We start from the raw sequence: 19,590 nt of genomic DNA, 5'->3' as shown, positions 1-19,590 counted from the left end.
AATTAGGCTAAATTTGGCGGAAGCAGCTGTGCTATCTGCAGGTGACAGCTGCTCATAAGAGGGGCTGAGATGTGTAGCATTTATCTGCCAAGTATTTACACGTGTAGTGGCTGTAGCCATAACAATCCCTGAACAAAACTGATTGTGCCAGGACTCATTGAACAGCTGAGGTTAGAAAGGATCTCTGGAGGTCTCCTTGTCCAGCCTCCCTTGCTCAAGCAGGGTCAAGTGATTCGCAGTGCAAATGTGATCTGCAACATGAATAATCCAATCACATATGGTACATTAACTATGTAAATGGTCAGAAGTCTTGTTTCTTTAAATGCCATCATATGCTTTTCCTAAGCAAGCACACATATGCATGCAAATGCATTCCATAGTTATGGATACAACAGTAATATTTACCTCATCCCCATGTCATTTTTGGCTGCTAGCCTAAAGGTGTACCCCATTGCTGGTGATAGTTTAGTAATTCTATACTGCTTCTGTTGGCCATAATAACACTGGCAAAACTCTCCATTTCCTTTTCCCTAAAAAGGAATAAATTAATCACATTATTCACCCTATTAAATATGTGTCCATCAATTAAAGTAACACACAAATGTGAAGTAAATTCATTTTTGAAGTGTAACATAACTCAAGAAACCCTCCCGTAGTGAGGTTTTACATAAACATACTTGTATTGAATTAGAGGCTTTTAAAATTCCTTTCTATTTCCCATCTCCAAAGGGCTAGAAGGAGAAAGCAGTACAGTTTCTACAGCTCTGCCATCTCCCTCTTGGAATAGAGTCTGGCTAGGATTGGAACACGTTTATGGGAACATTGCTGGCGCACCCCTTTTATACAAAAGAAACACTGTTATAGGAAAATGATCTACCTCAATGCTCTTGAGAGAAGTATTGGTGAAAAAGCCACTATTATGGGTGGCAGAATCACATAACTAAGAAATATTTGATACATTATACACCCCAAGGAAAAATTAGGGCGATAATCATGTTTTCACACTCGCTTTCAGAAATTATGTAGTTGTCACTTGCCTCTCTCTACACAAGTCATAATTTTGATACAACTCGATGTGTATAGTCACACACAACTACTTTTGAAAACCACAAAATGAAAAGTAGAAGAGAATAACTTGCTTACTTCATCCCATTCTAATAGGTAACTGTGGATTTTAGAACCATTATCGCACGATGCCTGCAACAAGAAAAAAGGGATATTAGAGCTCTAACCAGATACAAGATCAGTTAAGGAAAGATGCATGCATGGATCAAGTCACGACAAGACCAGTGGAGGGCAAATGGTGCTGCCCTTACATAACTGTTGCACTTGCCAGGACAGTCCTAATTCTGTTTCTATCCAGTGAATGCTTGTATCTATTTTTGTTTTCATTTAGACCTTGAGAAAGTATTCTGGCAGCAATGTAAAATATGACAGATTTTTTCTCAACACTAAGATTGCAGATCTGTTCAAATCTGTCTTTCCAGACCACTTAGTTTGCTTTGCACAAATAAGCCTATGTTCAAAAAGGGAAAAAGAAATTGGTTCTACAGTACAGGAGGGGACCAGAACTCAAACCAGTGTCTCCGTTCAAGTTCATTAGCTTTATTTACAAAGGCTCCTGGCTTTTCTGGGAATCTTTTTCTCTTCGCTGAAGTCCCCATTTAATACAATACACATACTTCAGTCACGGAAGTGTGGTTGACATTACTGTTTGACAAAACTTCAATGAACTGGCATTTATTCACAGATCTGAAACTGCTAAAGAGCTTTACAGATTTTTAAGTAATTCTTACCTTCCACTGCAAAGTAAGAGAATTTTTGGTCCGATTAGTTATCCTGGGCAGATTTGGAGTATCAGGCTCACAACTCATTGTGGTAAAACTCTCTGCTTCTGAAGGATTTCCCCGTACACAATTGCATTCCACTTGGACTCTAGAACGGAAAACCGTCAGTAACATTTACCTCAAAATCTCTATATGCAATTTCCAAAGAAAACCAAGTATTCAGAATTAAGTTACTGCCTTGCTATCTCATTACTAATATGTTACTGTTACAAATCCATAGCTGGTGAAAGCTTCTTGGTCAACGGAAGCAATGCAAAAGTAGAGTCCTTTACTTTGGATATACATCATCACCAGCAATCAGCTTTATTCTCACAATTACATTTGAAATATGACCACTGTTTGCTGTACTTTTGGGAAATAATGATAACATCTTGCAGGCTCATTATTTGTTGTAGATGTGTAAGTTGATAATACAAATAATTCTTCTCCAAGTGCTTTCTTCAGATAAGCACAATGAAGCTGTTGATGTATTTTCAGAGAATTTTTTGCATCCAGCTCACTGAGTCTGTTCACCCTGTTCACCTTTTAGAAAGGCTGTGCACTAGCTCTCTGTGTACTTCAGAAGAATGATTTGTTTCTTCTGTCTCAAAGAGAAATGGTTTGCTTTTCTCATAGCTTTTCTCCAAAACAAAGTAAAAGATTATTTTCTGGCCTCCTCTGCCCTCCTCCCTCCCCCTGAGCTGTGTAACCTCATCTCCCTCTTGGGTGAAACCATCTATTACTTTCTTCTTACTTAGTTTCTTCTGATTTGCCTGTTCCTTTGAAAGAAGAAAAGAAAACAAACCACAGAACACCCTTTTCTCTGATCACTGGTTGCAGAAGGCCTTGTACACTGGTTGCATGAACACTCATAGGAAAACTGGCTTTGCAGATTCCATCAACAGGGAGAGCAGAACATTTGAATAGTCACTGGTGCTGCATACAATTGTTTGTCCTTGCATATAGTTGCAGATACATAATTTGTCAGGTTTATCTTCAGGGTTTAGCCTTTCTCGTCTTCCTTTTGGGCAATGATTAGACTGGCAAAATTCTGTTTAATTCCTAGTTCAGGAAAAGCTTATATAGCTCAATCACCTACTCACATGCTTCCTCTATAAAGACCAGAAATACATTTAAGTAAAAAAGAATCTGAACGTAGCCTGGTAGAAAACAAATTATACATGGCAAAAAGAGCTAGGCGCTGACCTCTGTGCTCCACACATTTTTGACTTAAACATAATTGGATAAAGTTCACAAACACTACTGAAAGTAAGAACAAAATCACAGGGAAACACTTGCATATGAAAGAGCTTCAAGTCAATTTACAACTCATCCTTCTCCTGAACCTGTGCTGCAGCCCATAGCATAAATGCAAATGTGTCATGAAGAACCCTGCTGGGCTTTCACTTTGGCAACTGCGACAATATCGTGGAAAACAGCACTAGGAATTGTAGGCTCCCTCACACTGAGGACCTAGAACTTAGCACTTCCACTTGAGCAAATGGGAATCATGAGACTATTGCACTACAGAAATCTTCTCCTGCCTTGCTTCATGTGGTAAGAGGCACAACATTTTTGACTCAGATCCTTACTTCTGTTCCCTTGCCTTCTGGCGAGCTGTCAAGAAGTGGCTCCTGATCAGTACACAGAAGTCTTGGGGTTTTCCACACAAAGAGAAGGAAATCCCTCAAATGATGGATAACCGATTCTAAGAAGTTTCTCTCTGCTTGCAATTATTTCTTGAAAAAGCAATACTTTTAAGGAAACCCTAATTTCTGCCTTCACAACTTTATGCTTATATAAATTACATATTTATAAACTGCTGTATTGTATCGGATTTACTGGTCTGCTGAAGCAAAGCGAAAGCAGTGTGATGAAGTGAACAGTAAAAAAAAGTTATTGTGCAAGGTACCTCCTTCTTGTATTTGTGGGAAAATGGCATAAGGGAAGCATTATCTGTGCCTGGCTTAAACAAAAAAAAATGGTCACCGTGTTGGCATGTAAAGTGAAGACCAAGTAAACAAGTAAAGACCACAGGAGCTGGGTGAGGCAGCAACAATCTCTTATGCTTTCCAAAATGGATTGTGTGGTCAACTAAGCCAACAACATTGACTTGAGAATGCCAATATTTCAACTATCATTGTGACTTAAAGAAGGATGTCACAGGGTAAAGACAGTTTCTGAAGAATTCTTCAATCAAATATACAGCCAGAATGAAACTTTGAAAACATTCTCACTGAATTTAGTGAACAGAAAAGGAAGATACTCACTTTGCATGGTAGTCAGTTGCTGGCCTGAGATCATTTACAGTAACTTTGTTTTCTTCTCCACTGGAAAGAGATAGGATTTTGTTAAAGTTATTGTTTCAGAATCACATACTTATAAAAAGGCACACATCTAACCTATCCACCTAACACTCCTTGTAAGAAACATCTGTTAATAGTTTGCTTCTGTTGCTAAGTATGCTAAAATGCAGATGCTTTTATCTTTGGATTTTATGGGCTTCCCTCATTTGGTTTCTGTTGTTTTGTCTCTTTTGTTTTTTTAAGAAAAATTATCTTCTTTACTCAGTAATACCAGCTCCATATACTGGAGAACGTGCATGTACATTATTACAAAAAAAAAGTACTCAATTACCAGATCCTGTAGAAGCACTGACATTTATAATTCTTCAGCCTTATAAAAATGATTATATAAAGCTGTAAACGACTGCATACACCTACTTTTTAGAGCTTAGTAAAGCAGAAAAAACACCGAAGTGACATCTATTACTCTGCTTTTAGTAAATCAGCTTATGTTAGAAAAACTCTTTCCTTCAAACTTCTAGCCCAGTAAGCAGAAAAGACACCTAAGTGACACCTATTACTCTGGTGTTAGTGAATCAGCTTATATTAGCAAAGCTCTTTTCCTCTAGCTCTAGGTCAGGGATATCCAACTTGTGATTCATGAACTGCTCCGAAGAAATCCACGGAAGGAGACTAACAACTGCTAGCTAAATACTAAAGGATTTATAGTTATTAGGGAGCTCTGTGCTCTTTACGGTAAATTTTACTGTTAAATGTAAAATACTGCTAAAGTTGAAAAAAAAAAAAAAAAGAACATTAAAAAAAAACATTGTGTTAGGAATTACACAGTTTGAGAGTTTAGCTTGTTTTGCTGCTGCTCGAGTTGTGGGAATCTGTTTCATAGTGTACCACTGTCTCTTGCCAAGAGCATTTCCAGAGAAGGGAAGAATACCCTTACTGGGAGGAGCAGCGTGTCCTGAAGTAAATAAACACATGCACAATTTGTATTTGTTGCTACTTGTGCACATCTTACTTCTTGAGAACCCGTAATTTCTAGTGCAGCTGACTGAAGTACAGCTAAGTGGTATTAAAACATTCTTCCACAAACCTCTAAACATATTCTAACTGTTGGTATAGACCTCAACAATAAAACAGAACCGCTTCTACTGAAAAAGTAACTTGTTTCAGGAAGAGAAGTTGCACAAAATTGCTAATTATTTAAATCTCCAAACACTGGGCAGATTTTTATGAGGTTTTTAGCCACACAATTAAATGCAGCACCGAATAAATACAAGAAAATGAACACCTACATATATACAGTTTTGTATTTTCCATCTTTTCCAGTATTTGAAATCATCACTTCGTAAGTATAAACCTCTGGTGTGTTATTCTTGTCGGTGTCTTCTCCGACATCACTGGATGGCGGTGACCACATAAGCAGTGCTGTTCTTGCCTGAATGTCTGATACCTGTAGAAACATAACTTTTGAGACTTGTGCCATTTAAATGCCATTGCAGATAAACACTGCTTTGCCACGCAGGGCCAAATAAAAGAGAAGAAAATCACACACCATTAACAGATCGGAGTATTTATACTGGTACATGATCTACTCATTACTTTTCACAGATGAAATCAAGCTGGGAATGAACATCAGGAGAAAGCTGCTATCCTAGGGCCCAGGGCTGACTGCTAAAAACTTCTAAGCAACGAATGCCATCTAGTGGGCTCCAGAGGTTAGGCACTGGGACAGGCTGCCAAGGGAAGTGGAGGAGTCACCATCCCTGGAGGTACGTAAGAGAGGTGCTGAGGAACATGGTTTAGTGGTGGACGTGGTATTGTTAGGTGGTGGTTGGACTTGATGATCTTATGGGTCTTTTCCAACCTAAATGATTTTATAATCTATGAAACATGAGATGATGGCAAAGCATATATCGTGATACCAGCTATTTCACTTAATGATAAGATTTCAGGTGTGGTTTTTTGTTGTTGTTGTTTAAATATTTTGACATGACCAGCACTGTGATTTTAAAACTTTCACGCTGACTCAGTTTTCATATGACATATACAAAAGCTCAAGAATTTCTCCAAAATGATGGGCGTTACTGTAACAGGTAAACTCTCAACAACCTTATCCTTAGATTACAATCTCTTTGGTCAACTACCCCAGCAAGTATTTATTGATCATGATATGAACAGGGATAATATTGTGTACTCTGTTAGTAAAGGGAATACTAGAATGCATCTCATAATGTGCATTGGGCTTGGGTGCTCACACAGAAGGCAGGCTCACTAAGTGCATATATGTACTACAACATCCCAAAGAGTTCCTGTGGCAGTGCCTGCATAGACCACCCTTTGCATAACCATATCACCCCATACTCCTGGAAGAACAGGGTCTGCAGCCCACACATGCTGCAAGGGGCTGGGGAATGCTCTTAATTCTACAGGTGACTGCATGGGCATGCGCGTGTGATTACAATTTCTTAGGATTTTTTACTGAAGGATGATGCTTAGAAATCTGTATGTATTAATATTGCACATCTACTGTTGTGGTTTGTATGTTGTGTCTGCCTACTGTTTCCAATCATTTCAAAAGAATTGACAACGCATTATGTGAAATGACTAGTTTCACAGTATCACTGTGATATATAGATTTATTTTTTTTTTGAATAATTGCTTTTGGAGATCTATTACTAGAGTATGAGAATCAAAATGCTGTTTTCACAACTGGTGCTCTTAACCTGACTGGGTCAACTTCAAGAACGAAGCAGAGGAAATGGCTTATTGGTAACAATTTTTTTTCCTGATGTCCAGGCATTATCTTTCCTTTTACCAATTAAACCTACTTACCCTAGCCACCATGGATTTGAACAGGAGATCTCTTTTCAGCAATTGTTTCTTATGTATTTGAAGACTTACGATGTGTCTCCCCTCACTTGCCTAAATCTGATCATTTTCACTCTCCTTGTTGATTACCTCCTCCTGCTCCCTTATCTTCAGTGCATTGCCCAGAACAGTACGTAACACTTCATCTGATGCTTTAGCAGTGCCTTACACACTTCAGATTACATTTCTCTTCAAACATCTCAGTGTATCTGTCTTCTTTTACACAGGACAAGTCAAAATGGTTGGTATAAATTAGGGCTGGTGTTACATCTTATTGGAACATTTAAGCATTAGAGGTTTCAGCTGTTCACTACAGAGAGAACAGGAAGGGTGGGACATCAAAAACAACACTGCAGCGTAATAGACAACTGACAGAACTTTGAATAGTAAAATTAAACCCAGAGCAGAGTGGAAATCTGTTATATAGCAACAAAAGTCAACAGAGAACAGGATGCAATGTTCTTTAAGTGTCTGGTTGGAAGAATTATCTTTAGTTATTCCCCCAGGACAATGTTTGCTGGTGAACTCATGTAAGCAAGAACTTCCATAAGACTTCTAATATAATAGATGACAACTGTTAATATTGTTTCATTGTGTTAGAGTTACTGTGTTATGTACCCAGCTAAAAATCAGTGACTATGTAGGTTGTTCTGGTTGTTTTACTCTGTGTAAACAGCATATGTGACTAAACAATATTACAAAGATCTGAAGCTTTGCTGTGGCCAATTTGCCAAAGCTTAAAAAGCAAGAGTTAGTGTGATTCAACATGCAGAAATGCAAAGTGAAAGGTATTTGCAGAAGCTGGGAATTAAGGACATCCTAAAGATGCATGGAAAGCTGCAGTGTAATAAAAAAAGCTATAAAAAAATTCCAAATGAAGCAAAAAAAGAGCTAACACGATTAAAGACAAAAGATATTAGAAAAAATATGAGGAAAACTCCAAGTCAGGCACTGCTCTACTACTGCTGGATGTAGAAGTTCCAACTTTAAAGCACAATGCAGGAAAGCAAGAAGCATTTAGCAGTTATTTCTGCCCTGTGCTTGCAATGCAGCAGAAATCCCTTTCCACCCTATGTACCACTGTAGCTGGACTAGAAAATTAACACCCTGCAGCAAAAGCTCTGGGTCCAGCAGATGGTGCCCAGTGAAACCAAATGGCCTACAACAAACCAGGTGGTCACGTTAAACCAGTGGTTCCCCTTCAGTGACACACACTTGTGTCAAACCAAGCAGTGGCAAGAAGCCAAGCCTAAACTAATAAGCATTGGGGAGCACCGGGAAGTGAACTTCTCATGGAACAAGTGTAAGAAGCACGTACCTGAGCACCTCTAAGGCAGAGAAATGAAACACAAGGAGCAACACTTTGCCAGGGACAAATACTGGAAGTAATTTCCAACCCTATCCAATGCCTGAATCCCACAGAAGCTGCTCTTTTCTTTCCTGCAACCCCAAAGAATCAGGGTGGTGGAGTGTAAAGTCCCCTGAACTATAGCTTGTGCGTGAGGGGTCACTGATTAGACAAAGAGAGAAGCAGTAAAAGTAGTGCTGAGCAACAATGAGGTTTTTCTTCTGGACCACATGCTTTTTGATGCTAAATATTTCATAAGTTCTGGAGCTTTTCAGTCAACTCATATAGGTGTGTGAGTATTTTCAACCACTCAGTTGCTAAAAAATAGATAAATCACAGTTGCAAGCACATACAACAGAATATAACTTAAGTCCTTTACAACTGGTTTACAAAACATTAGATTCTTTTCAGGTTCAACTTGTAGCTGGGAGAATGATTTTTAAAGACAAAGACAAGACTAGGTCCAGATTATGTCATATACATTTTGCTCAAGAATATCAATAAGGGACAAAAGCAAAGTATCAAAAGATTAGTAATGGCTAAAATGAAGATATCCTATGAAAAAGAATTCCCTATTGTGTATATCCACTATGGTAGTCTTAGATTACATCAGCATAGATGATTGCTCCACCTTCAAGTTAAGTATGCATATGACAGTCATTGCTGAACAAGTAATTATTTGGTATTGTTTATCCTCGATGATCAGTATCAATAATATCCCAATATTTGACTTTCTGAACAGTAGCCAGAGCTTTACTGAGGAATCACTCAAGTTTCAGAAATCCCCATCAGTTCTCCAGTACAAAACACCAGTGTATTTTCAAATATCACAGTGATATGAGGAGGAAAAAAATATTTTTGAAGAACAAAGATTAAGATCAGAAGAATCCACTGTGACCGATCTGAGACACTGAGGAGGGATTTTTTCAGAAAACTTGGCATTACTTATTACTTCGTGCACTTATTCAGCAGCTGCAGTTGATTGTGGTTGCAGCTCTGAGCACTGCGCTTCTTCAAAGCAGATGACACCACTTGACTTGGGCCCTAGGCGCTGAGGAAATTAAGAGGTGGCATGTCTCCACTAGCAGTGCACCTTACAAAAATAATCTCCTTATTAACCACGTGCCATTTGGGTAAAAAAAAAAAAAAAAAAAAAAAGCAGTTTTAATATGTGCAAGCTGGATTGCATTCAGTGACATAAGGTACTTAACTGGTGAGTAAGCTGCATCATGTTCTAAAAGCCCTGAAGCATACACAACATGCATGAGCTACAAAACATGATGTACTCCCCAGGGCTTTACAATGCCATACAACCAGTCCTCAAACTCTGAGAACTCTGAGTCCCTGTCCCTTCTTGTCCTTAAATCCCCAGCCTTCAGCTCCATTCTTCAGTTTGCTTTTTGCCTTTTCAGGTCCCCTTGTCTCCTCTTCTATTAACCAAACAGCAAAGGAGGCAGATGTGATGGCTGGTGCAGCAAACTGTACTTCTTGTACTGGCTGATCCAACAGCCAGTACTCCCTGTGCTGGCACTGAAGTTCATCCAGAAAACAGGAGCTGATGATCCACCAAGAATCCCTAAATACAGTGCTTCAAGCAAAGTATTAACCAAAACCCTGTAGAAATATTTCTGATGAGACCTACAAAAAGGTGTGAAAAAATGATCTCCTGGTTCACTTGTGGGCGGGTGAGGATAATATTTCCTTGGAGAAACGGTGTGAGGCTTGCTTCTGATCATGCAAAGCCTCAGCAAACTATCCAGTTGCTCTCATCAGATCCCACTCCCCAAAGCTGCAACATCAGCTAGTCTTCCACCCACCTGCAGCTCTGATACTCCCTGTAAGCCTCTCCAAGTGCTGGAAGCCTGGCTTTTTGCCTTCTGCACTGTTTGCTCTGTGGCAAACTACCACTGCCTAGGCCTGTGATGTTTTCTGAGGGCTGCAAAGACAGCACTTGCAGGCACTCAGCTACAAGCAGTGAAATTCAAGACAGGTCATGGTGGGGAGGGGAAATGGTGAAACTTAGACTTGCCTATAAGCCATGGATGGTTGGTTGAGTGCTGCAAGCAGAAGGAAGCAAAGGGAAACAAGACAGGGATGTACTGGAACCCTATTGCTTTTTTGTATGTCCTCTACAACACAGTAGAAGTCACCATCTGTTGATTCTACTTCTCACAGTCTCCCTGACCACCTAGGATGCTCAGTTGCCACTCCCCGTGCCAATGTAGTCACTGCTGACATCCCAGACTTGGATGCCCTGACCAGGGGCAAAGGACTGATCCATTCGCAGAGCAGATTACTTCGTGCAGGGAAATAATCTTTACCATAGAGAAAAAGCACCATACAGAAAAAACACCATGTCGTTGTGTTTAAAAAAAAGAAAAAGAAAAAAAAGGCTATTTTCATCTCGCACACAATGGGCCAGCATTAGCACTAAATCTTCACTGCTTCACTTTGAAAAGGGAATCTAATTCTTCTAATGCTATTTTGATGCCTGTCTTCCTACAGTGCGATGTCCAACAGCAACCCGGGAACCCTGCACAATCCCTGATGCTCGATCTAACACCGCGATAGCTGTAAGAGTTTAGTACCATCCGTGGAGATGAAACGCACAGCTGGGCAGTGAAATAACAGGCTGCAAAACAAAACCTCTGCTGGCAGGTCTCACGAGTACTTGCTGTCAAAAGGCTGATGAGATTTAGGAAAGCTGGATTACACCCAAGCTCCTGGGTAAGGCTTGATGGTGTCAGATACAGCCTTAGGTTCACCTCTCACAGCTGTAATCCTTCCCGACCCTTTTTTCTCCCACTTCTTGAAGTTTGGCCCTAACCACTGGTTCTTCATTCCAGTCTGTACTCATTTACTCCATACCCAATTTCTCCCCTTTATCTCCCACTGAAGTTCCGGTGCCCTTACCTCACAAATCATCTTTCTCAGGCAGTTTCAGCCTCTTGCTACTACTGCCCATTACACCCACCACTCTCAGTCTTACTAGGAGCAAAAATAACAAACAGAACAGACAGTTGTTCTCCCAGTAGTTCATACACTGCTCTATTTGCTCCTGGTCTCATTTTCCCATCTCAGACTCCTCATCTATTTCAGGATCCCTCGGTCTTGGTTATCCTTTGGACCTGTGCTCCTTGCTAGGAACTGTCTCTGCTCTTCACTTCTTTTCTCCACCACACCTTAATCTTCATAAGCTTTCTTTCCAGTCCCACTTTCTTCACCTAAAAATCTTTTTATGGCCTGTTCACCAGCTCTGGTCTCCAGGAACATCCCGTTCAGAGCTACTGATCTTTAATGTCACAGCTACCACCTGCACCCCAGAAGCAGCTAGGATACTCCTCTCTATGTCTTCATTTCATTTCTCTCAACCCTTTCTTACGAGATTTGATGCAGACAATTTCTACCTCCACGACAGGGGCACTGACGATACGTTATCACGTTCTGGTGCTTGGACACAGCGGGATCCCAAGCAGTTAGGTCTGCCAGCTCAGCACCACAGAATCACAGAACGGCAGAGGTGGGAAGGGACCTCTGGAGGCCACCTGGGCCGACCCTCCTGCTCCAGCAGGGCCCCCCAGAGCAGGGTGCACAAGACTGCGTCCAGGCAGCTTGAGAAGATCTCCAAGGAGGGAGACTCCACATCCTCTCTGGGCAGCCTGGGCTGGTGCTTTATCAGTCTCACAGAACAGAAGTAGTTTAGTGGCAGATTTGGACTTGTTAAGGGTTAAGGGTTGGACTTGATGATCTTAGAGGTCTTTTCCAACATAAAGGTTTCTATGATCCTAAGTGCTTGCTGATGTTCACAGGGAGCTTTCTGTGCCTCAGTTTGTGACCACTGCCTTTTATTCTGTCACTGGGCACCACTGAAAAGAGCCTGACTGCAAGAGCTGGGATTGTTCAGCCTGGAGAAGACAAGGCTCGTGGCAGATCTAATCCATGAATATAAATACCTGAGGAATGAATGCAATGAAAAGAATTCCACACAGTAAGTATTAGGACAATTTTAGCTTCATAAATGTTAATAAATTAAAAATTACTTTGGTCATTTGCATTTCAGTGAATGAAAGTTAAGTGAGTTTTCATTACTGCTAGAAATTGAAGAATTGAACTTAGAGAAAAGGAGGTATAAACGTATAAAATAGCAACAGATACACTGCTTTTATAGAAAGCTGCAATCACTTACCACTGGCTTGGCTATATTAGAAAGAAGTGCTTCAAGTGCTTTTGTTTCTTCATCCTTTTCTTAAAAAACAAAATCAAAGCAAACAAAGTGCCCATGAATCACTGTTCAGTGACTTTACATTGAAATAGTTCTTCAAATTCAACAATTGCATATAGATTACAGCATGTATAAAACACAACACCAGGCCAGCTTGTATTCAGCTAGGGCAACATAAAACCCAAAACCTCCCAGAGTTGTTGTTCACTTTAAACTAGTTGTAAATGTGTTCTGTGATTTAATAGAATACAAAAAGTGTGGTTATCTTCTATTAATGTGTAATTTTAAACAAACTACTGCTCTGGAGAAGTTAACCTCTTGGCCGAGATATTTCCTATAGATTTCTCTTTGGATGGAGTCACAGCCAAGTTACAATAGTTTAAAAGACCTTACTGCACATCAGCTGGAGGAAGGACTGACTACTGGTGACACTGGTGGCCTCCATCAATTACAGGGTGGCAAACCTGAGCTTAACCTTCAGTTTTATCTCAGGGAAAGGATTTCATGTGCTCTGCTTCAGCTGAAGGTACACCCAAATTTTACAGAGTAATTTTACAGAAAATGTTTTTATGTGGTTTCTCTCACACAATACATGAATTTGATCATCTCAGTAGTATTAAGTGCACAGGCTACTCAGTTTTGTAGTTGCAGATGGGCATTTTTAATTCACTTAAAAACCTTCCTTAAACTAAAATGTATAAGATGGAAACAACCTCCCTAAAAAAAATTAAAAAAAGATTTCTAAGGTAAAATCTATTTACAGTTTTATATTTCTAAGAGTGTCCATGCCATTGAAACTAACTAAAATGTGTTTCTAATTTCTGCTTGTTAGCACAAGTCACAGTACATCATTTTCCAAAATGTACATCAGTACATCATTTTCTAAAATAAAATAATAATTAAAAAAAAAAGGTGGATTTCTCCATTTTTTGTATAAATAGTTATAAAGAACTGCTAACATAATTTTTGCAATGTATGTAAACAGCACATTTTGTCACCTGTGCCTTGGTGAAGTCTGCTTATAGATAAATACCAGATGTCAGAAAGTAAACTGAATGCAAGACAGATGTCAGAGTGGAAGTAGTGACATGTATTCATCCAAATTTGAAGCAACAGGTCAATGAATGTTCCCAGTTGCGGAATTCAGGTTGTATTATAAAGGCGTCCCTTGCTACTAAACTTTCATGGGGTTTTCATAGTTTTGTTCTCTTAGAGCCATTGTTCCAACATGAGGAGCAGGCTGCTTGCCTGAACACCATTCCACGTCTATCACCCAACTTCAAGACTGCCAAAGGATGGTGTTCTATCTACAAAGGCTGTGCTCAGCCAGATACTGGACTTGCATATTTTATATACACACACAATTTTTGTTAACACTTACCTTCTACTTCCGTGTCTGTCTGAGAATTACTTTTTCCTTTACACACAGACTTGCTTTTGGTAGAACCTGTGCTTATGCCAGCTGTGTCCTGTCCTTTTGAAAGTCCATTAGGTTCACTTGTAGGAGAAGGACATTTCTGAGGAGATGATGGAGGACTGTTTAATTTATCCTTCTGAGTTCCATGTCGATCTTTTAATTTTTTTTGTAACCTTTCATATGTTTTACTAGACCTTTCATCTCTAAAGTTGGCTCTTCCATGAGCAGGCAGAGTATCTAAATGAAAGTAAAAAAGAAAAATAAATAAATCACCAAGAACGGAACGTAATTAAAGATCTATTTAAAAATGTCATGTGAGTTAAGTGTGTGCTTCTGTGCAAACTACATCTACATTCCTATTATAAAACTGAACCATCCAGAAAGTGAACTTACATACAGTAATTGGACATTAACAACCTGTTAGAGGAGAAAGTGTAATCTTTCCTTCCCACATCCTTTTTCCGCTTACAAAATTATTTTTAAAAGGTTTCTATATTCTTCCCTAAGCTGCGAGGTGCAGAATAAAGTTATCACACTACTTCATTACATAGGAGAATTCTGCTCTGATGCTGAATACAAAAAATAGAGAAGTTTTAAGTTTTTGGAACACTATTACTTTAATGGGATTTCTGCAGGAATCAACAGGAAGAAAACAGACAAACAAAAAACAAAAGCAAAGGGCAACTGAAAGACACTAGAAGACACGAGATACTATATGGTGAGGTCTTCTAAGTGCACTAGACCTGTACATGGCAAGCCAAAGCATTGCTGCAGCATCACCGAGGGCCCACCTCTACGTCAGAACATGGTTTTAGAAAAAAATGTCAGTACAAGACTAATGAAAAAAATTAAACTGCAGAGTTCTTCTGTCTAATTAAAACATTTTTATCCATTTCATCTTTATGTTTAAGCACCGTTTAAAGACTCAAGATTTAAACATTTTATACCACATGGCACCAACTCTTTCCTCAGTGTATTCCTACCTGCATACATAATGAAAACTCCCCCCAAAACACATCTTTCAAAACCAACATAGAATTTGACTGGAGTTTGAGAATTTGAAATTGCATCACTCAGTCTGAAGAACAAAATTATTTGTTATTCCTTCTGTGCTAGGAATTTACAGAAAGCAAGATGAAATAAAAACTTCCTTGCAAGAAGGACACAATCAAAAAACTGCAGAGCTTTTCAGTCTCTGACTTTTTAAATCAGTTTAAGTCTAGAAACTTTGACAGATTATTACTAGAAAAGCTGTATTTAAAATTTTGATTTTCACTACTATTAGAAAGTTAGGAGCTTTTGTTAGAGAACTACCACACTGTAAGTACTTTTTTCATTTTTTCTCCTTAAATTCAGATTTCTCGTATGGGAGCTGTAGGGTTCGACTTCTGACAGACACAGCTAAGGTGTGTCCACAATTAAATATGAAACCTGAAGCAAGTATCAAACAAACTAATGTGTTCCTAGTCCTCTACTTCCCTAAACTTAAGAGCATATTAAATATGTACTTAAAACAAAAGAAAATGAAAGAACCCCACATTATCACCCATTCTTTTACTGTTATTATTATTATTATTATTATTATTAGTCTGGTAGTTTAGCAGATTATCACTGAACTCATATGTAAAGGGATATAATCTAGCAGCAGAAACCTACTGAAGTCTAAAACTTTATTCCATTAAGAAGTATCCTTTTTACCTTATGCGTTTAATTATCATGTTCCAATCTCTTCATTTAGGAAACTAAAAGCAAAAGCCTCCCACTTACTGTCAACTAAGAAATTAATGAGATTATAATAAGTACCCAAAAAGCATATAATAACATACTATTATCCAAGTAGTGCAAGCAAGAAAAAAGGTATAACTTGATACAGAAATACTAAGAAATCCAGCAAGATCAAGACACTGATATATTTTTTATCTGACCACGTTGTACATCATGACTATTTAAGCACAGTGACTACATGGAGGTCATTTTAGAAGATTTTAGTAGTATCATAGAACACTGAGAATCTACCCATCTACAGTGACATGACAGTGCTCTAGTTTCCCTTCCACGGCTTCCGCCTTCTTTCTGTGAGAACTGCAACCTGGTATTGTTCTCTAAAAGTCTTTTGAGGTCAGCACCTGCTTTAAAGCAGGAGTTTATGTAAAGAAAAGCAGGTCTACCAGAAAAGTAAATATTTATCAAATAACCCCACCCCTGTTAGTACATGCATACACTGTGTCACTAAACAGCATTAAAGGCAGATAGCAATGGTACTTCCAAAGACAGCTTCAACTACAGTTTAAGTGGGTAGCACCTGTTGGAATTTATGATTCTATGAATTCAATACAGACATTAGCCCAAACTTGCAGTTTTAGGAAAATAGCACCATTTTTCCATATACAGTATAGAGAACTCCTGTTTCAGGCCTCAAACAGGATACTTGCAGATAGTTATCTCAGAACAGTGCTCAAGTATGGATCTAAACACTGAATCAGAGTGAAAACCATCAGCTGAACTACCACAAACACTTTCTGCACTGCTTTCGTGGGCAAATCCTTAACTGATAGACATAAAAAATAACCTGTATATTTAAAGGATAACCAAATAGAGAAGCCCAATTAATGAAAATAACTTCTGAAATACCAAGCTTCAGCAAAAAGACTGGCATCCTCAAAACGTTTTTGTACAGCTCCCATTCAAACCATAGCTGTGCGTGATAAAGGAAGTGTATCAGCATCATGGATTCTGGAAACCAGTTCAGCATTCCTTTGGTGGCACCCGCAATACTTACTGAACTACTTACCCAGATCACCATACATTTGGGAGGTGTGATACTGTGGAATGTACTGCGTCGCTATGTCACCGGCTCCGGTCACTGGTGAGTACATGTGACGCGGTGGAGGGGGTATCATGGCTGGAAGAGGAAGGAAGCCAGGCAGTGGGGGATGAGGTGGCCTGTGTATCACTGCGTGACCGCCAGGATGAAATTCTGGAGCCTGGGGAACCACCACAACCCTTCGAACACCGTTGTCCTCAATAACCTGTATAGTGAGAGGCCATGCACCAAAAAAGAAAGGTTTAGTAACAAGCAAGAGAACAAATATGTTGGGAGGGACAAGCTGAAAGGTATGCTTCTGTATATACTTAAACAAAACCAGCAATGCCAAAACCCTTGAGTTTGAGAAAAAGGAAAACACAAAAGGGTACGAAAATAAGGGCAATATAAGGGCTATCTACCTTGCTGTTAAGTGATTTAATTGCAATAATGTGCTTAATTTTTCAATGTGATAGGGAAAAATATTGTTGCAAAATCTGAGTGCAACAACGTCTTCTAAACAACTAGGTCTATTTATGCCATTAACCTGAGCTTGTCAGTAGGGCTCTTTCCCTCCTCATTCATACCACTTGCATGCTCTACTGCTCCTCAGATTTCTTCTGCAGTATAACAACTAGATGGCTCCCTGGAAGTGATTTGATGAGCAGGTGGACCTCACATCACATAAATGGAGAGAAAAAAGGCGTAACAGTGCCTGGTGCTCCCAACACGATCAAGTCAGTCCTCCAGTGATAACCCAGGAGGCCCCTGTCAGCACCAGCAGCCACTGTCTGCATCAAGCTGTTGAAGCAAAAAAACCCTACCAGGATGGTAGTCAGCCCTCTCAATACTCCTTTACAACTCAGCATACTTTAAAATAACCTTTTTTGTTTGTTTTTCCTCTGTTAAGATATTCTGCAGCCTGAAAGAAGCCACTTACTACTGAGAAAACAAGGGAGTTTGTGACAGCCTCTGCCAGACTGAGGTATGCAAAGAGGCTTGCTGTGTACCTAAAAGTGATCTTGGCATGATTTGAGTCAGATTTACTGTAGGATTAATAACCTTAGCACCTGGGATGCCAATGAATACATTGTTCTCCACATCTTAATAAAATGCCCCCAAATGATGCCACAACGAGGGCCGTAATGCAAGTTTCTGGATTTTTTACCCAGAAAAGGAAAAGAGCAAGACAGGAATCTGGAATATCAGGACAATATTTGAAAACAGGGAAGAAGGCAACTCTAAGACATGTTTTCACTGGCATTTGGAATCAGGTGGGACATGCTCACGTAAACCAGTGGGTGAACTGGGGCAACAGGAACAGATCGGGAGATCAAAGCACTGGGTGCCAAGCTGCTCTGACCTCCGCTGTTAGAGATTAACGGTGTAATGCTTGGCTAGATTTAGTCCCACGTCCTGGTGTGAACACTTCCACCGTGTCTGACAGAAAGCTGCCTGAAGGATCAAACGGTGGTTTTACTGCGTTACCACTGGGGTTGGTGTGCGTCTGGAATGGAATTTCTAGTTTAGTCCCCAGATCATCCTGCTCGCTGAACCACTGCAGGGTAAGCGAGGATGGTCTAGGAAATCGTTTCAAAACTTCCCTACTGTAGTAAAAAGGAAAACTATGTAGGCACGGTTGCATGCTTCTGGTGTTATGTAGAACAAAGATCTTTACAGATAAGCAATAACTTTCAGAAGACAAAAGTACGTACAAAAAGGAGCTGATCCCACCCTACTTACGTGAATAGAAAGCTAGAATTCAATGTAAATTACTTAAGTGAACACAGCTTCAAAAAAAATTATATATATATACACACACACTTACCATGTGACTTAAAAAAAAATCACTATTTTCAGTATACAGAAATTGTCTCTTACTGGGGAAGAGTGATTTTGCAAAGTTGCATATCTGTGCAGCTATAGCTGTGTGGTACCTAAAGGTGGCATATATTAACAGCAGTAAAGCCGAGGAGAACTTCTCTTATTCAAGGAAATTCTCCAAATGTAGTTTTCATCACCAAAATCCCTTTTGTTTAGGCAAGGAAATTGCAATTTATTACAAATTTATTTGCAGATAAGTTTATATAGGAAGCAAATTCCTTAAAAGTGTTCCTTAGATTATCAGCAAACCCAAGAAAACAAATAAATCATAAACTAAGTAACTCAGAAATAGATACCCAATTCAAGCAGCAGGGACCTTAAGCTAAGTCTGTGACTGTGCCTCTAAATCAAACACCAGCTCAACTGTGTGACCATAGCGGGGGGGGAGGCTAGGAAAAAGCACTATGTGCATCATGTCAAGCATGACACCTTAAGTTAAAAACAAAACAAAACCAAGCTATTATGCTAATTGTACTAGCAAAACGTGTAGTTCTGGCACAGGCCTCTTTGGTTGTGTGAATCAACCACACATCACTGGAAAATTCACTACAGGCACTGAATACAGTCAGCTTGGAAAGGATGAATGAAGATGTCTGTGCTTGCTTTCACAGCTCTAGAATTACAGTGCCAAAAGAAAAGGAAGGGAGAAGTAAATCAACGTGTGAATTGCTTTTTATGTATGTGATATAAGAAGAATCTACATGCTTTGTTCTGTAGCTCTCCCCGATGTCCAACAGGGGACAGTATGCTGTGTCAACGCCAAACAGAAGTTGAAGCAAGCAGAGGTATAACAGAACTAAATGAAAATGGACAAGCAAAATGAAGATGCTGAAGCTGTTCTTCCAGACTGATGGCTTTAGGTGTTTAAGTGGCTTCCAATTTCCCTGAAAATATATCTGAGTTACTGTCTTAAAGATAT

At 39.4% G+C, this 19,590-nt stretch overlaps 1 protein-coding gene across 4 annotated transcripts in view; it reads right to left on the bottom strand.

The window, feature by feature from the left end:
• The window catches only part of FNDC3A (fibronectin type III domain containing 3A), a 115,091-nt gene that overhangs the window by 28,457 nt on the left and 67,044 nt on the right, over positions 1–19,590 (bottom strand). For all 4 annotated transcript variants that reach the window (XM_032186740.1, XM_032186748.1, XM_032186757.1 and 1 more), the window contains 8 exons: positions 16,776–17,013; positions 13,949–14,221; positions 12,532–12,590; positions 5,422–5,579; positions 4,097–4,156; positions 1,797–1,935; positions 1,144–1,197; positions 406–530 (listed from right to left, as the gene is read on the bottom strand). In XM_032186740.1, the coding sequence (XP_032042631.1) occupies positions 406–530; positions 1,144–1,197; positions 1,797–1,935; positions 4,097–4,156; positions 5,422–5,579; positions 12,532–12,590; positions 13,949–14,221; positions 16,776–17,013 (1,106 nt within the window). The remainder of the gene's footprint in view (positions 1–405; positions 531–1,143; positions 1,198–1,796; positions 1,936–4,096; positions 4,157–5,421; positions 5,580–12,531; positions 12,591–13,948; positions 14,222–16,775; positions 17,014–19,590) is intronic.

This window comes from Aythya fuligula, chromosome 1 (assembly GCF_009819795.1).
Source record: "Aythya fuligula isolate bAytFul2 chromosome 1, bAytFul2.pri, whole genome shotgun sequence".
NCBI classification, from domain to species: Eukaryota; Metazoa; Chordata; class Aves; order Anseriformes; family Anatidae; genus Aythya; species Aythya fuligula.
The sequence above is the reverse complement of the archived record's forward strand: the minus strand, read 5'-3'. Positions and strand labels throughout refer to the sequence as shown.